A 19,163-nucleotide genomic window follows, 5' to 3' on the forward strand; every position below is an offset into this window, starting at 1 on the left:
CTCAATTGCAAGAATGGGCACACCGAGATCACGAGATACTCGGATGTAGACTGGGCAGGCGACCCCAAGAACAGAAGGTCGACCTCAGGGTATTGCACGTTCATAGGATGTAATCTTGTTATGTGGAGAAGCAAGAAGCAAAACGTTATTGCCAGATCCAGTGCGAAAGTTGAGTACAGGAAAATCGCCACCATATCATGCGAACTCATCTAGATAAAAGCTCTCCTCAATGACATGGGTTTCTCCAGCGATGATCCCATGCAACTAAAGTGCAATAATCAAGTTGCCTTACACATCGGAGCGAATCCGGTCTTTGATGAACGGACCAAACACATTGAAGTCGATTGCCATTTTGTGAGAGAAAAAGTGCAAGCAGGAGTCATATCCACCATGCACGTCAGGAGCGCCGACCAGCTAGCCGATGTCTTCACGAAAGTAGTCATTGGTGACAAACTTTTAGATGTCGGAATCAAGTTGGGACTTATCAACATCAAGTCTTGACTTGAGGGGGAGTGTTAAAATTATAGTCTCTCGATCATGGTGGGACTCCCATGCCATCGTGATCTCTTCAGGAACCTAGTCAAGATGGGTTTTTCCTTTCTCAAAGTCTCCTCTTCATGCCCTGCTCTTATCTGTAGCACCTAACGATAAGGATCATTGCATCCTTATGGTTCTGATCCATCAACCTCTTCAGGGCTATATAAACCCTCCTGTACCTTGTTACAAAGACATCAATAACATGTGCACACGTTTCAGTCGGTGGATGTAGGCCAAGAGCCAAACCACGTTATATCTCGCTCTCTTCTCGTATTCTATATTTTATCAACTACTTTAAAGATATGTAGTACTTTTGTTGGCTAATAATTGCAAAACATGCATGTAGCCAAGTGGATAATAATGTGTTTGCAGTGTATATGTAAGATTTTGGATTCAAATCTTGCTCTCTAGACAATTAATTTTTTTTTAATATAAGTTGGTGTGACTCGAGTCAAGTTTGAACATAGCATTTCAAGCTTGGCTAAATTCGAGCCGAGCTTTTTGAGCTTAGCTCGGCTCAAGCCCAGCTCGTGTGCACCCCTAGCTATAAGGTAGCTATTGGATTGCCATGTAAACAAAATCAATGGTCTAAATTTTTTATGAATATATATTCAAGCTTCAAAAGAAATTATTATTTGTCAAAAAAATAATCCAACTGTCAATTCATAGTCAAAGGATCATGACAAACATATCAACAAAGTAATATTTATGAAAAAAAAATGTCAAAAAAGTTTGCATGGCACAGAAATTGCTCATTTTTTATTATATCATGTTTAGCATGAAAGTATATTTTTTTAGAATTATAACAAATTAATAAATAAACATTAAATAAGCAATAGATATAAAAATAGAGAGATATTTTTTTATACGATAACCTTAGTGAGATGGTGACCAAAATGTGTAAACCTTTCTTAAGTACCACCATGTAAGCAACTAAACATTTTCTTGGAAAAGTTTAAAAAAGTTTTAAATTTCATTCCAAAACATGAGATGAAGGTGTCACGTGGGAAAACAATTTAGAAAGATGTGCGGTTCTTTGAAATTTGCAAAAGCTATGCCCAATATATTAATTTAAACTAAACTATTGCGGTCTTTTGAAAATGGAATTTTTATATGCAAAAAATACGCTGACAACAGCTGCGTATTCAAGCTATCCACGTGGATAAATTCTATCCGATGGCTTGTTTTGCAAATCTATCCACGTGATTGTGTTTTTTCATCATCGACAATTGTATATTTATTAAAATACCCTTCATTGTTAGCGCAATCTCGGTGTAGGGATGGCAGTGGGCCAGGGAGAAACCTGTCCTTTCAGGCCTCGCTTCGATTTGAGACGAAGATAAAGGACATGAAACGAGGATGAAAGTTAAAATCAAAACCAATGTAGTGATAGAAAGAAGTGAGGATGAACTTACACTTTTCTCTGTCGTCCTAATCCTTCTAAGGGATGGCAATCATAGCGGAAGCTGGGGGGCAGAACTGGGCTGTAGCCCAGTCCTGCCTCCCGGCCTAGTTAATATATATATATATATATATTTTAAAAGCTCAGTCCTAGCCCAACCTTGATTCCATATGAAATAGATTTTTATCTATTTTTGTAGCCCGGTCCTAACCCAACCCTGACTGCAGCAAATAGTTTGATTTGTCCGTATGAAATAGATTTTTATTAATAATTATAGCCATTTTTTATTTTATCTCAAAAAAAAAACTCGGGGTCGTTGCCCCAAACCCCAAACTATCATGCCAATTTTTTTATTTTTTTGCTACACCACTCTCCCCGCCCCCCCCCGGAATCCTAGCTACGCCCCTGATGGCAATGGATCAAGAGAAAATGGCTTCGCCCCATTTGAAATGGAGATGGAGGCCAGAATGCTGGTTAAAATATAAACCCGTGCAGGTATAGAGGTCCGGATTTTGGAGACAAGATGGGAGTGGAGACCTTTCCCCGGCCTGACGGTGTCCACTGGCATTCTTATTAGTGTGCTTATTTTTACTTCAAAATACGAAAATGACCACTTGTTTTTTTTAGTATGAATGAGTGGAGGAGGGCAAAATTACAAAAGTAGGCTGGCCAGCTTTTGAATTGATCTGGTTGCTAATCTTTGCTAAGGCCAGCTTCTCAGGTTTTGCCATTTGCTCACTCCAAAAGCAACTCAAAGAGATCAGTGAGTCAAACCAACTTTAACCAAATCTTTTCTTTTCCAACAATTGATAAAAAAAAAGCAGCCTAAACTCCTCAAGTTTTTCGGCGTAAACCTTAGGTCCTGCTTGCTCACTCAAGAGCACATTCAGCTTCGGCCAAACAGCGGAGGGCATACATCCATGGGCTTCGAACTCGTGATATCCTGTCAACTTGATGGCATTCATAAGTCACTTCTATCGCCTGTGAGCTAATTGCAATGAAATCTTTTGCCTTTTCTCCTTTTGCAATTGATAGCCAAATTACCCAAAGGGGGAGTTGGCTTAGTGGGGTGGGGGCATTGGCTGCTAGAAGGGCAGTCAAGGTTTGATTGTCATGGGCAAGCCAATGCTTAGCATTAGGTTTCACGGACAGGGGTCCTAGCCTCAAAGTTTTACGCAGTCGGTACGATGACAGTAGGTATGGCAGGCTGAGCTAGCACGACCAAATCTTGGTGCCGTCTGCGGTTTCGGGTTGGGGTCTTGCCATAATGAGCTTTAAACCAAAAACATTGATCAAAACTAATGTGAATCAATCTAGCTAGGGGTGGCAAAATCTGACCCGACCCGCCAACCCGCTTCTTAGCAGGGTTAGGGTTTGGCTTAAACGGGTTCATGTCATAAATGGGTCAACCCGCCTAACCCGTTTATTAAACGGGTCGTGTTCGTGTTAGGGGTATGCCAACCCGTTTAATAAACGGGTTAGGCAGACAGGTCAACCCATTTACACGAACCCGTCAACCCACAACCCATATATATATATATATATATATATATATATATATATATATATATATATATATATATATATATATATATATATATATATATATATATATATATATATATATATATATTAACTTATCTAACCCTAACTCCTAACTTTACACTTTAGTCACCCACCTAACTCCTTCCTACCCAGTTGCAGCAGAGAGCCCGAGACCTCTTCTCTCCAGTGGTGGTGTGCGCCCATGCGGTTATCGAGTCGACCCGTTTAATAAACAAGTCGCCGTGTCGTGTAATCGTGTCGTGTCGACCTAACCTGTTTATTAAACAGGATAACCGTGTCGTGTCGGGTTACCCATTTAATAAATGGGTCGTGTTCGTGTTTGCCACATTCGACCCGTTTAATAAACGGGTCGTGTTCGTATTGAGGTATTCTAACCCGCCAACCCGAGCCGATTGCCACCCCTAAATCTAGCTCTTACATTGTACCTTTTCTAATTTGGGGCTTATTAAATTTTAGATCAATGTTCCAATTAAAGTAATGTGTGATTACCTTTAAAAAAAAACTTTTTATTTGTTAATAAGAGAGAATTGGAAAAAGATATTTTAGCCAAAGAAGGATTTGTTGAAGGGTATTTTTGTCTGGGTAGGATAACAAGCTAACGATAAGGTTGGGCTCACATGGGCCATCGACTCTAATTATTGGCCGGTATTGTTCATTTGGACCCCACTTTTGCCTGTGAGATCCCCCCAACTTGGACAATGTGGGTCTACTCTCTGAGGATGCAAAACGGGTTGGATCTCCAACTTGGATTGACTTCGATATCCAACCCATATTTTTGGATCCGAATAGTATGTATCCAAAATCTGGATCAGATCTGGAAAAAAAGTGGCATGATTTATTCGGAGTCAGCGAATCAGGTAAGCAGGGTCAGAGTAGTATCCACTTCCGATGCAAACAGGGAGGAGTTCCGACCAGGTAAAGCAGATCTGGATTATATTTGTCAGTTCCAGATAGTATATATCTGAATCTGGTTCCAATCTGGATCATATATTGTTGGGTCTATTTGGACCTGGTTCAGAATCAGATAAGCATATACGGTCAGGTCGGAGTCGGAATCCGGTCTAAACTGACCAGATTATCTTTTCCTTGTAAAAATCAATATATTTTATCAGCACTATAGGATCTCATTTCTAAACTGGATCTAGAACTTCATTGTAAGATTTGAATTGGAGCCGGATTATGGACCAGCTCACTCTTCAAAGATCATTCCCATTGTTGGCTTGCCTGACCCGACCCGACCCTTCTGAAATATTGTATCTAACTAACCCCATCTGTTTTACCTTTTCACACAAGGCAATACGTTTCACCTGGTTTTGGCAGACCCAAATCCACAAAAAAACTGCTTCTACCTGAATCTGATCTACACTATAAGATCTAAGTTTGATCCAGTTCTAGATCTGAATTCACTTTCAAAATCGATACTGATTGAGTCAGTAATGTCCCTACCCATATATATCGTACCTGTTAGTATTAACGGGTCAAACTATCTTAAGAAGGCCAGACTAACAAGTAACAAGATCCAAGACCCGAAAACCCAAACAAGGGTCTGAGAGACCAAGTCAACGATCTTGAATGATGAACCAGGTCGGGTTGGTCAGAGAGTTGGTTCCAAGTTTCCAACTACAATAAGGGCATGTTTGGAATCTGGGATGGGCGTTTATGGAGTTTATGCATTTGAAGAAGTGGCAGCTGCCAAATCCATGATTTAGTGTAAATACAAAGGAGAAAGGGCCTCACTTCCCATCCCAAATGCATAAACGTCCATCCCAGCGCCGAGATTCCAAACAGGACCAGCAAGGTGGTTTGACGAAGATTTTACCTCAGGCCCACCAAATCCCAGCGCGCCGAGATTCCAAACAGGACCAGCAAGGTGGTTTGACAAAGATTTTACCTCAGGACCACCAAATGGATAAAGGTCCATCCCAGCGCCGGGATTCCAAACAGGACCAGCAAGGTGGTTTGACAAAGATTTTACCTCAGGACCACCAAATGCATAAACGCCAATCCCAGCTCGCCGAGATTCCAAACAAGACCAGCAAGGTGGTTTCACAAAGATTTTACCTCAGGACCACCAAATGCATAAACGTCCATCCCAGCGTCGAGATTCCAAACAGGACCAGCAAGGTGGTTTGACGACGATTTTACCTCGGGACCACCAAATGCATAAACACCGATCCCAGCGCGCCGAGATTCCAAACAGGCCCTAAAACCATTTACAAGTCCGTGTTCTATGTTCATTTGAAAACCATTAATTGGGCCGGATCCGTTAAGGGTCTCTGGACCCGATTGCTGGATGGATATCAAAAGCGGAATTTGACAAAAAGATAATTTGAAAAATGGTGGCCCATGCAGGTCTCGAACCTGCGACCTTCGCGTTATTAGCACGACGCTCTAACCAGCTGAGCTAATAGGCCAGTTGATGGGTATTGTGTTATTCAATTATTTTAAACTATTTGGACCTCCTACAAATGATGAAACGAGTTTTTTTTTTATAGAAAATTACCATATTTAATGAAGTGCTACGACATTCGACTTTCATTAGCTGGGCCTGGACAAGACCCATTTTTTAGTTGGCCTAACAATCCCATTTCCAGTCCGCCTTTTCAAGCCTGACTGATGGACTGGTGGGCCAGGAAAAATCTCGGTCTGTCTGGGTCAAGGTCCAAATCACCAGCCCAAACCCAGCCTTCACGCTAGGCCACAAGCAGCCAGTGGGGCCACCCGGGCCCCATGCCCGACATTAGATCCGATACACATACGATGGGAAATAAAATTATAAGCACACAAATAAGGGTGGGCAATGGCTAACTATTATTATTTACCTAATTATTATCAATTTTATGAAAACTTGAAAGATAATTTGTTAGGCACATGGGAACTTGTTAATTATTTATTATTTACCTAATTAGTTGGGTTTGGGTCCGAGGCCAGGTCATGGGCCCCGTGCTCGTTAAAAACTGGGCCAAAGCCCAACCCGTTAATAAATGGGTTGGCATATCTCATAGCCGGGCCACACTTAAAACCCAGCGACCCAAGCTCTGAATGGGTGTGGGCCAAGTCGGGCCAGCCCGATGCCCACCCCTATACAAAAATAGTTAAACATAAACCAGTGGATTGAAGAAGGGACATAGTGTTGTAATCCCAAGATCCTCCACAAGCAGTTGGATCATTATGAATCACACCCATTTTTCTCTTTTTCTTTCACTTTCTTTATTGGTATATTATAGCTCCCGAAACAGTTAATTTTTCTTTTTAAAAACCCAGTCCTAGCCCAGCCCTGATTCCATATGAAATAGATTTTTATCCATTTTTTAGCCCAGTCCTAGCCCAGCCCTGACTGCAGCAAGTAGTTTGATTTGTCCATATGAAATAGATTTTTATTAATAATTGTAGCCATTTTTTATTTTATCTCAATTTTTTTTTTCGGGGGCGCTGCCCCCGAACCCCAGACTATCACACCAATTTTTTCTTTTTGCTACACCCCTGTTTGCCGCCCCCTCACATGAATCCTAGCTACTTCACTGGATCCGTCGACAGACATGGGTACCATCACTGCAAATCTGGACCATGATCCAGATCCATCCTGGTCCTGCCCAAGTCTCACCACTGACAACCCTAGCTAGATATCAGGAATGTAAAAAGTGACACTGAAGCAATAACAAATGATATGATGCCAATCCATGATTATATGCTTTCACTAATGACATTATTATTATTATTCAACAATTAAAGTTGTGTTCCAATACTTCTAATTGTGACAATAAGGAGAGCTTGAGGCTTTGAGTAGTAAGGTGACCAATTGGTCAGGAGCAGAGAAGAATGGGCTGTGGTCAGTCTCCAAAGCCATCACCTCACATGGAGGCCATCTCTTGATCATGCTCTCTTGCTGCTCTTGCTTGAGCACTCTGTCCATTGTTGTCTTCACATAAACTCTGCTGACTCCATCCACATTGATGCTGGTATTGTCAAACCTTGCTGCCTGCAATGCCCTTGATGGCACTGGCTTGAGAAGCATTGAAGCTAGAATTGAGTCCTAGAGAACATATATATATAGACAGAACCATTAATTATCATTAACTGATTAATTAGGGACTATAGAGTTCTCGAAATAATGGGATGATATAGGATATTTTATGAACAAGCTTTATGAATCGAACATGAAGTGTTTAAGCTTGACTTGTTTTTGTAGCGTTGAGTTTTGAGCTAAAGAAGTCGAAGGTAAGCTGTCTTATTTGTGAAAAACACATTGTTTCACAGCTGAAAACAATAGGATTTGAATTCTAAATTTATTAAGCAAAGCTCAGGCTGATCCCATTTATAAAAAAATGTCTTTGCTTGAAAGTTGGAACTTGGAAGCAATGGAATTTAAACTCTAAACCTATTGCTTGTAAAGCAAACACCTTTAACCATATATATATATATATATATATATATATATATATATATATATATATATATATATATATATATATATATATATATATATATATATATATATATATATATATATATATATATATATATATATATATATATATTGTGCTCCCTGAGCACCTACTCTCACCTAATAAAAGCTTCAATTTTTTTTAAAAAATTGAGCATTTTTTTGTTGATCAAACCCTACAGATATGATCTACAATCATTATTCAGTGGAAAACAAGTTTTGGATCATGTGATTATTACAAACACGCAGGTTTTTTATGATCTTAAAAAATCAACGGCTCACAGTATACCAAAATTTATGACTTAAAAAAACTTTTTTTTGTCAAAAAAACATGATTCTTATCAAATAAACTATGTTAAGTACATCTATAAGGTTTAATTGAGAAGATGCAACTTACAACTATGATTTTTAGTAGGTAAGAGTAGGTGCTTTTGGAGCACTATATATATATATATATATATATATATATATATATATATATATATATATATATATATATATATAGAGAGAGAGAGAGAGAGAGAGAGAGAGAGAGAGAGAGAGAGAGAGAGTTGCTAACCACCCAGCTAACCAAACTTTTGAAGGGTTTTTTATGCTTTCCTTAAATTTGACTGTACAGATGAGTTATACAAATCAACTCTTGGATCATTTGATTATGATACACATGTATGTTTTTATATGGTTTAAAAAAATTGACGGTCTAAGCTTTTCTTTAAAATTTAAGGCTTAAAAATCATGATCAAAGAGTCATTTCCTAATAAATCAATAATGCTGAATACATATGTACAGTTAGATTCAAGTAAAACGTGAGAAAAACCCTTCAAAAGCCAGGTTATCTACAAAAGTGGTTAGCAGTTACAACCCCTCTCTCTCTCTCTATATATATATATATATATATCCTTGATGAGATTGTACAAACAGACTTATTCAATTTTCTTATGAAACAAGTGAGTCTGATCATGCTTACAATGTGATGAAGTAAGCAATATCAAACGTGCACGTTAGCACTTTGATGCTGAGGGAGATGAGTTAAAGATAATGATAATGAATGAACATTCATCCATTTATTATTTATGGATATAATGATGAGATGTTGATTAAAAAAAAAAAGTGAGGCATCTTGATGATTAGGAGGCAGAAATTATTACTTAAAGGATATGAACAGTAGGCTGAAGGGAAAGTAGCACTAGATGAATTGAGATCAAGCGCAATGCCATTGAGATCAGGCGCAATGCCATTGAGATCAGGTGCAGCAGCACACTTGAAATGTGCAATCACATTGCACCCAGTGGCGTAGCTAGGATTCATGTGAGGGCGGGAGGGGGGGCAAACAGGGGTGTAGCAAAAAAAAAAAATTTGGTTTGATAGTTCGGTGTTCGGGGGCAGCGGCCCCCAATTTTTTTTTTTTGAGATAAAATAAAAAATGGCTACAATTATTAATAAAAATCTATTTCATATGAACAAATCAAACTATTTGCTGCAGTCAGGGATGGGCTAAAAAATGGATAAAAATCTATTTCATATGGAATCAGGGTTGTTTCGGGAGGCAGGACTGGGCTACAGTCCTGCCCTGCCCCCCCCCCCCCCCCCAGCTCCTTCTATGATTGCACCTGATCCTCCCTCCCAATAGATTGAGAAGGAAAGGAAGACTACATGCTTGGCGACTCCCTGGGGGTCGAGGGGTAAGCCTTAGGAGTTTTACGCCGACATGGACAGAGACCGTAAGTAGGGCAGCTGGGGGCAGTTTATCTGAGTAAAAAAAACAAGAAGTGATGGCTTTGAAGCACCAAATCAAAGGCAAGCCTTTAATTTTTTGAGCATGGTACCATCCTAAAGTGAAGGAGAAGTTTTGCTTTAGAACTGAAATAAAGAATGATGAGTCTATTTAAGGCATCTTTTTGATGATAACAGTGGTTGTTTTAAAGGCATTTCCTTTTAAAAATATCACAGCAGAGGGGATGCAAAAGCAGAAAGAAAAAGGATGCTGCTAGGGAGACCGCAGGAGCTGTGGGCCAGTATATACAACAAAATCATGACATCCTTTAGAGTATGGATCCAGTCCTTTGACATTGTATGGGTTTCATCCTATATTCAATCCTAACCATCCAATCAATGGCTAAGATTGGTCCACATTTTCACCTGAATGTAGACTAATTCTAACCGTCCAGATGCTTCAGCTGGACGGGTAGGATCCTATGTCAAAGGACTAGATCCTTTTTGTTCTCCATATATCATTTTATTAATCTGCAACCATTGGTTCTAGTCCAACCACATTGTGCCCTTTCGCTCTAAGGAGGGGGTCTTACTGAAAATGTCACCAACAATCTTTAATCATCTGAAAATGGATGTGTGGAATCTCTCTCTCTCTCTCTCTCTCTCTCTCTATATATATATATATATATATATATATATATATATATATATATAAAGTAGATAGGTTTTCTACCACTTGTCTGGCTTACCACCAGCCTATCATGAACAAACAGGTATTTTTAGGATTCCTTTGCAAATCTGACCTTGCGGATGTGTTTGGCATGATAAATTTGTTAGGAAACAAAGATCCTTTTTTGATAAAAGTATAAAAAAATTAGTTTAAATATTTATAAAAATTGTAGATCATCAATTTTTAAACCTCATAAAAACCTACCTGCACGTTGGAATCAGACGATCCAATAATGAATTCCTATAAAATTAAGCATGTAGAATACATTTATATGGTTAGATTTGAGAAAAAAAATGGAAAACCCCTGCAAAAGCACCGTAGACTAACAGTAGGCCAAAAAAGTGGTAGGCAGGTTTTTGAAGGGTTTTACAGTATTTTCCTCAAATCTAACCATACAGGTGTATTGTACATGATTTTATAAGAATCTATTATTGGATAGTATGATTTGGACACACAGATAGGTTTATATTAAAAATCGATGGTTTATGATTTTTATAAATATTCAAGGCTTAAAAAGCGTGATCCAAGTGTCATTTAGAACACATCTGTAGGGTCATTTGTGAAAAACAATACAAAAATGCCCAATTGCTCATGCTAGGCCGGTGGTAACCTAAAAAAGTGGTAGACAGCTACCACTTTTCCTATATATATATATATATATATATATATATATATATATATATATATATATATATATATATATATATATATAGAGAGAGAGAGAGAGAGAGAGAGAGAGAGAGAGAGAGAGGTAGTTGTGAAATTGATACTTGCTAAATGGTATGTGCTAAATGGGCTTTTCTGCCCTTCTAGTGTTTTTTTTCGCAGTTCTAACTCCATGAAGAGGTTGAGCATGGTCGATTTCCGAATAATCCACAACTAAATCATGTGTTTTTGATGAAAAAAATGATATGCCTTGAAAATTTACAAAGATTTTGGAACCTTATAAAAACCCACCCATGTGTAGGAATTGAACACTTCAAGAGGTGATCCCTATAAAATCACACATCTATATGGTTAGAATTTAAAAAAACAAAAAAACCCTGAAAACTCATTTAGCATTATCATTTCACACCTACCCATTACTATATATATATATATATATATATATATATATATATATATATATATATATATATATATATATATATATATATATATATATATATATGTGTGTGTGTGTGTGTGTCAAGGGGACAACATTGGGCAACGATGACATAAGGTACAAACACCTCACCCTTTTTTTCATTTTTCTGGTTGATTTTCATAGGACTAACTTCATATGTGATCTAAATGCATTTCTTAGTGTCATTGAGTGACCAAAAACTGGTTGAAATGGATGAATTGTTACAAAACTAAAAAAAAAAGAAAAAAGAAAATAAAAATCCAGCCATTTTCTAGCCATCCATGGGCTGGAAAATAGCTGGATGATATTGCCTTGCATGGGTGACACCATTCTGATCATTTTTCGACGAGTAGGTGACCAGAAAATGCCTGGATGACCTAAAACCAGAAAATAAAAAATAAACTTGCCGGCTATTTTCTAGCCAGCCACCAATGAAGAAATGGTCGGGATGGTGTCTCCCTTGCCAGGCGACACCATCCTGGCCATTTTTCGCCTGGTAGTTGGCCAAACAGCCATGGATTAAAAAAATGGGTGTTTTCGACCACTTGATGGATGAAAAATTGCTGAGAGGATATTGCCCATGCCAGATGTGATCGTTCAACTAGGTCACGTTTGGAAGAGAGAAAAGCTCTCATAGGAAAAGCAAGTTTTTTTCAAAAAGAAAGTTTTTCACCTGTTTGTGTAGCATGGAAAAATATAGTGGAAAAATGTAAAAAAAAATGAGAGAAGAGGAAAAGGGTGGTGGTGATGGTGGTGGGTGGTGATGAGATCGATGGTGGTGGTGATGGTGGGTGGTGGTGGTGGTGAGATGCGGTGAGATGAATGGTGGGGAGTGTTAAAATAAAATTTCTCTTGGTAGGAAACATTCCTCCACCACCCCCAGTGGCTGAATGTTTTTTTTATCAAAAAGTGTACTTTTTAAGAAAACTCTTTCAGCTAAAACATCTCTCTCGTTTGGAAAGGTCGGAAAATCGGTAAGGATTTTTCATTTTGCATCACTTTTCCTACATCTTTCTCTCTTTCAAACGTATCCCTAATTTCTGAACACACAAAAAAAGTAGTTTCCAAACACCACCTTACCAGAAAGTGGCCGAACGGTTGTCAATAACAAGGGGAGGGGCGGTGGGTGATGGTGGTGAGAGGACAGCCAAACCCGATTAGGTAAATAAACAAAACGAGGTTTGGGAGATTTGTCACAAACTTGGTTTTCAATATAACTCGGTTTGGCTTTGTGACGTCCAAATGGCTCAAAATCATTTGAAAAGCTGGTTAACGGGGCATATTCAAGTGGTACCTTAGTCAAAATCAGCTTTTAAATAAAACACCTGATTACAACATGCAAGCATGTTTTTATAAGAATTAAAAATCCCTACAATTTGTTATACTTTCTCGGATAATTAATAAGATTATGTTTTTTCATCGAAAAAACTAGGGGTATCAAAGGGTTGGGTTTGGTTCGGACCCATGTAATACCAGACTTGAATACGATTTCAGGTGTGGTATCAGGTCATGATCTGAGTCTAATCGGGTCCACTATATGAAAAATCATACCCAGACCCGCTAAAAACTAGATATATGAACTACCTGGTAAAACCATATTTTTTTTATCATTTTTACATTAAAAAATTCTGGGTCTTAATCAAAACTCGGGTCAGGTATAAAATTTCACAAACTATACCCGGGTCCATGTATTAATCTTTTCTTCAAAAATTTCTGTTTTTTTTAATATCAAATGTTTCATATGTGATTTACACAGCTTGTTTAGTAGGAAACTTGTTTTTAATCATGTGATTATGACAAATAATTACGTTTTTTATTTTTTAAAGGGGTCCAAAAATCAATGATCCATAATGTGCCAAAATTTAATAACTCAAAAGATCACATTTTAACATAAAAAAGCATGATACAAATCATATTTAACACATCTATGTGGTTAGATTGAGTCTAAGCAATTTGTACTATGATTTCTAGCTCATTAACTCCTTACCTCCATTAGTATCAAATAATTTTCCATGTATATATATATGAGAGAGAGAAAAAAAAATTAGATGGTGTACCCAAGGGTCAATACCATCTTCTTTATGCAATCTAAACAAACTGATGTGTTTTATAGCTCATACTGTGTTTTTTGAAAATAAGATCATGACTTTTAGGTCATGGAATTTCAGAGCATGGTGAGCCAATGATTTTTCATGCCTTCAAAAATCTTTCTTAATGGCAATGATATGATCCAAAACATACTTTTTATCAAATAATCCATGTAGCTCACATCAGCAGGGTTGTTTTAACCATCTGATTATTCAAAATTTCGCTATTAAGAAAATCTTATTTTTGCATCAAAACCACTCGATTCAGAACACATTTCTTAATAAATATAATGAACCATGTTAAATGCATTTTTTGGGATAAATTGACCAATTAAAGTTTGTACGTACGAGATTCACCTAGAAAGAACTGTACTTCAGAGTATAGCCAATATATATCTCTATATATCTCTCTCTATATATATAGTAATGCTACGAGTGATCTAGAAATCATGATTGTAGGTTGTATCTTCTCAATTAAACCTTATGGATGCACTCAACATCGTTTATTTGATAGGATTCATGCTTTGGATCCTGTTTTTTTGGATATAAAAATAGGATTTTTTAAGTCATGAAATTTTGATGCATTGCGAGTCATTGATTTTTAAAGGTCTTAAAATACATACATGTATGTTATAATCACTTGATCCAAAACTCATTTTATACTAAATAATGCTTATAGATCATATCTATAGGGTCTGATCAACAAAAAAAATTAAGAAATTTGAAAATCTACAGATTCTATTAGGTGGGAGTAGTAGGTATTTGAGGAGCACCCTATCATTACCATATATATATGGAAAACTGGAATTTGTAAACCAGCAAAATATGTAAAATAGTATGAACCATGATTTTCATAGGTTTTTTGCAAGTCTAACCCTCCAAATGCATTCCGTGTGGTTCATTTTCTTGAAATCCACTATTGGATCATCGGAATCGGATTAAAAAATCTGATTTTGTATGCTTGTTTTGGGTCATTGATTTTCAAGCCTTAAAAAATCCTTAATTGTAAGATCTAAGAGTCTGCTTTTATAAAACCAAGCATTTAGATCGCATCCGTACTGTGAAATTAACAAAAAAAAACCCTGTGAAAATCTTGGAGCATAACAACTTACATATTTCAGTTACTATATATATATAGGTTATCAGCAAAAAGGATCCCATCCTTGGTCATAGCTGTCCAACTGAAGCATCTGGATGGCTAAGATCAGTCCACATCCAGGTAAAAATGTGGACCAATCATAACAGATGATTGGCTGGCTAGGATTTAATGCAGGATGGAGCTGATCCAGTGTGAAATGAAATGATAATGGTTATTAGTTTGTTATGCCAGTGTTATCACAGGGATGGTAGTTCGGCTTAATTACCTCTTCAGGGCTTTGATTGTAAAGGAGTCCTCTTTGAAATTCAGGCTTAAATGAGACGCTTGTGGGAGGATTCTCAGGCCCTTCACCAAACACCGGCTCCAATTCTTCACTCAAATCTGGAACGCCCTGTTTTAATTTTTAAACACAATGAAATGAAAAAAACTAATCAGCTAACATGTCTCATTAATTGCACCTATTTCAGGTTTTAAGGGGCGTTAATGGTCCTGATTATTGCCATCAAAAGTGATAAACCTGTTAATGGATCAGAAGTGAGCCTGATCCAGGTGGGTCCAAAACCATAACCCACTTTGGAGTGGTAGTACTGCATCCGGGTTCACCTAACCATCCAAACATGGTTTCCTTCAAAGTTTATGTTGTCCATCAGAATAGGGATGCTAACGGTTCGGATTTGGGTCAGACGTGACCAATACCATATCCAACTAATCGGATGTTGGCTAAAGGATTTGGATATGAATCCAAATGGTGAAAAGCTCATACGAAATCTTTTTAAGATGTAAGCGGATTCAGGCATCCATCATGTCCGGATATCCGTTCCATTTGGTATCAAAAGATCAAAACCATATACGCATCCCATTATAATTAGATATGATTTCGGCTTACTAAATCCAACTAAACAGAGTCAGATTCAGTCAGATATTGGATAAAATCCAATCCATTGAGATCCCTAATGAGAATCAAGTAGGGATATAAGTGGGTTGGACTCACTTCGCACCCGAGCATTGCTAAAATCCGATCTAATTGGGTTTTGCATGGTCGATTTGGGGTTGAACTCGGATTCAGATGAAAAAAAAAACTGAATCCGGTTAAATAGCTAATCAGATATAATATTTACATGGATTTGGATTATTCATACGTAACACTCTATACTTGTATCTGGATCTGACGTTTGGTACCGAATCCAACTAAATGAACTTGGATTCGGTTGTATATTGGACCTCTAGGAAACCAAATTCTGCAGAATCCAAGAGCTCCGAATTGAACTTCAGAAGTCTTTTTTTAAAGAAACATCAGGAGTCACTTTTAGAACCTGTTTTGATGCACCCATGCATACAGTATGAGTTTGGAAATTACATTGTGCTCTGCAATGCAATTTCCCAGCTTATCCTACTTTTCTGGATAACTGGGGGCATCCAAACACTGATTTCTAGGAAGTATATATATATATATATATATTGAGAGATTTCCCAACTTATCCAACTTTTCTGGATAACTGGGGGCATCCAAACACTGATTTCGAGAGAGAGAGAGAGAGAGAGAGAGAGAGAGAGAGAGAGAGAGAGAGAGAGAGAGAGAGAGAGAGAGAGAGAGAGAGAGAGAGAGAGAGAGTTAAAAGGAAGGGGTGGGGAAGGAAAATCACGTCTTGGACATCTTGGGGAGTCCAGAATCCGGATCTGAGCATGGTGGCACCAACGAAGACGGCGAGACTGATCTTGTTGGTCCCAAACGTGTGGATGGCATGAGTCAGGCTTAGCCCTCCCGCACTGTGACCCACCAACACCACCTGCAGTAATGCACAATTAACCCTCCTCAATTATGAATCCACAACAAAGAGATGAAATATCTTTTCTTTTTAAATCAAACAAAAAAGAAAGAATAATCAAGAAAGAAGATCATACAGATATCTTCCAGTCAGAGAGAGAGAGAGAGAGAGAAACCTTTTGGTTATCGGGGAGACTGGAGAGGAAATGGATGAGCGGGTTGTTGTATTGTTGGAAGGTGAAGATGGTGTTGGGGTCGGCGGGGTCGATGCCGGCGCTGGTGAGGTCGAGGCAGGTGACGATATGGCCTGATGACTGAAGGAGGTGCCTGACTCTGTACCAGCACCACGCCCCATGTCCTATCCCATGTACTAACACCATGTGCCGACGACACACCGCCTCCCCTTCCCCTTCCATTCTTCCCCTACACTTCACTCTAGAGAGAGAAACAGAGAAGAAGAAGAAGTTAGTTGGGGGTACTCTAATAATTGCAGATACGGTGCCTTATATGTATCTGTAACCCACCGTTTAAGAGTGAGATATTCTCCTCTAGATAGATATAGAGAGAGAAGGAGGAGGAGGTTGGGGTACTCTAATAATTGGAGATGCTGTGGCTTATGTATTTATAGATCGCAGAGAGAGAGAGAGAGAGAGAGGTGAGTAATTGCGCCTCTGTTGAGTGGTGACGTTATCCTATCATATATTTCCACAATTCTCTTTCTCTCTCTAAAATAATCAGGCTTTGACGAAGGGGGGTGCTTTTTCTGCAAGGTAAAGCGTCGTCATATGGAGAAAGTCAGAAGCACATCTTGACGTTTTCAAGATTTGACGATCTGTCGTCATTCAACTCATAAGGTTGCACTGTATGCATTTACTCCCCTTGAATCCCAAATTCCCAACTCAAAGTTACATCAGCTCCGGATTTTTCCAACTGTCCACACACACAAAAACCTTCCCATTGATTTTTCATGGAAAGATCGCGAGTAGTTTTGTAAAACAACAAAAAACTAAATTGGCAAAACTCAAAAAAAGTACCCGCCAACGCCCAAGTCCATCATTTTGAATGTAAAACCTGTTGATATGTACCAAGCAGAAATCATTAAAGAGTTCTTTGCCCTTTCAAATTCAAGTTAAGCTTTAGCTTTGAAATATGGTTCAATTTCCAGGATTAAAATTGCCTTGTTCTTAAAAGTTGGGACCACCCTTTACGTTTTGAACCATTCACTTTGTTAACTTCTCTCTGCCAAAAGTCTCAGAGAAATGATTCTGTGGAAACACTTGTTTGACGTGTTACCTGTCCGTATCCGGCAGACTTGGCTACAAACTTTCATAGCAATTCAGGTCATATTGCATGTAACCGATTCTTCAGTTATATTCAATTTCAACCGCACATCTCATCTCACTTTATGCTTTATGGAGATATGTGTAACCCTAATCAAGGTTTCCAAATGAGATGCACGGTTCCCAAGTGAGATGTGGGGGTGGGGATGATTGAGGACTACCCCCAAATCTTTTTGAATTGTGGTAATTAGGGGTGTCAACCGTTAGGGTTTGGTTCCAACTCAACCCAGGTGAAACCAGACTTGACCCTGATTTTTGGGTATGATATCCGGTCTGGACTCAAGTTTAATCGGACCTACCATAAGAGAAACCATACTCAGACCTGATAAGAACTAAGTGAACCAGGCCGGAGCCATACCCGGTATAATAATATTTGTTTTATCATTTTACATTGAAAATTTACCAGTCTTAATCGGAACTCAGGTTGGGCCCAGGTCTGGCATAAAATTTTACAAAATATACCCGGATCCATGTATTAATCAGACCTTCAAGTCCAGACCCAGGTCTTAATCGGGTCTTTTTATTTATAACCATACCTAGACCTTATAGGGTTTGGTATGGGTCGGGTCCAGGTAAACCAGACCCGTTGACACCCTCTAATGCTAATTGTAAGAGAGTAATGATACCCACTCAGGTCGCCCCAGCGGTAGCCGGCGTGGGGAGAATTAGGAGCTGTTTGCTGACCTCTTTGTCTCAGGTTCGACTCCCACCGGCTATGCTAGTTTCACTGGCGGACTCCTAAAATGTCAGGTGACCATTGTGTAGTAAAAATAAAGTGACCGAGATGAGTTGTTTGTTTAACAATAGTCTATAAGATGCCATAACATAAGATGAGTTGTTTAGTTAAAAAAGGGCAAAAATATCCTTTTATATCTCAATTCCATACTTAAAATTCATTCAAGTAAAGTAGGTAATTAAATCTAATAACTAAAAATGTTGGGCAGCTTTTTGTCAATAGTCGAGATAACTTGGACAGTTTTGTTTTAATTATTCAAGATTAAAAAATTGCTCACGGAGGTGATCTAATTATTCAAAAAAAAAAAAAATAGTTCAAGTGATATTAAGCAAGATAATCATGCAACCTTTGGTCATGAATGATGTTCAAGTGGCGTGTTCCATTTGGTTTAAGTAATGAACGGCAATTTAATGTACTCATTTATTGTAAGATAAAGCAATATATATATATATATATATATATATATATATATATATATATATATATATATATATATATATATATATATATAAAAGGAAGGTGAACCGTCCAATCAAATCAAAGGAAGGTCCAAAATATACAACGTGTTCCTTATCTAAAGATTTAGTTTTTCAATGATGGAACATTACATATTGGATT

The 19,163-nt window shown here is 38.0% G+C and overlaps 1 protein-coding gene and 1 non-coding gene across 2 annotated transcripts; both read right to left on the reverse strand.

The window, feature by feature from the left end:
* Positions 1 to 5,845: 5,845 nt before the first annotated feature.
* On the reverse strand, positions 5,846 to 5,919 carry TRNAI-AAU (transfer RNA isoleucine (anticodon AAU)). The gene has a single exon. It is a non-coding gene; the product is annotated as a tRNA-Ile (tRNA).
* Positions 5,920 to 7,253: 1,334 nt separating this feature from the next.
* Positions 7,254 to 16,885, reverse strand: LOC149844018 (methylesterase 17-like). Its single transcript, XM_090001012.1, has 4 exons — positions 16,646 to 16,885; positions 16,348 to 16,491; positions 14,970 to 15,095; positions 7,254 to 7,538 (listed from the first exon to the last, which is right to left on the reverse strand). The coding sequence occupies exons 1-4, from the start codon at positions 16,883 to 16,885 to the stop codon at positions 7,254 to 7,256; spliced, it is 795 nt and encodes a 264-aa protein (XP_089857138.1).
* Between the last annotated feature and the right edge of the window lie 2,278 nt (positions 16,886 to 19,163).

Source organism: Nuphar pumila, chromosome 3 (assembly GCF_984573655.1).
Source record: "Nuphar pumila chromosome 3, dmNupPumi1.hap1.1, whole genome shotgun sequence".
In the NCBI taxonomy this organism is placed as follows: domain Eukaryota; kingdom Viridiplantae; phylum Streptophyta; class Magnoliopsida; order Nymphaeales; family Nymphaeaceae; genus Nuphar; species Nuphar pumila.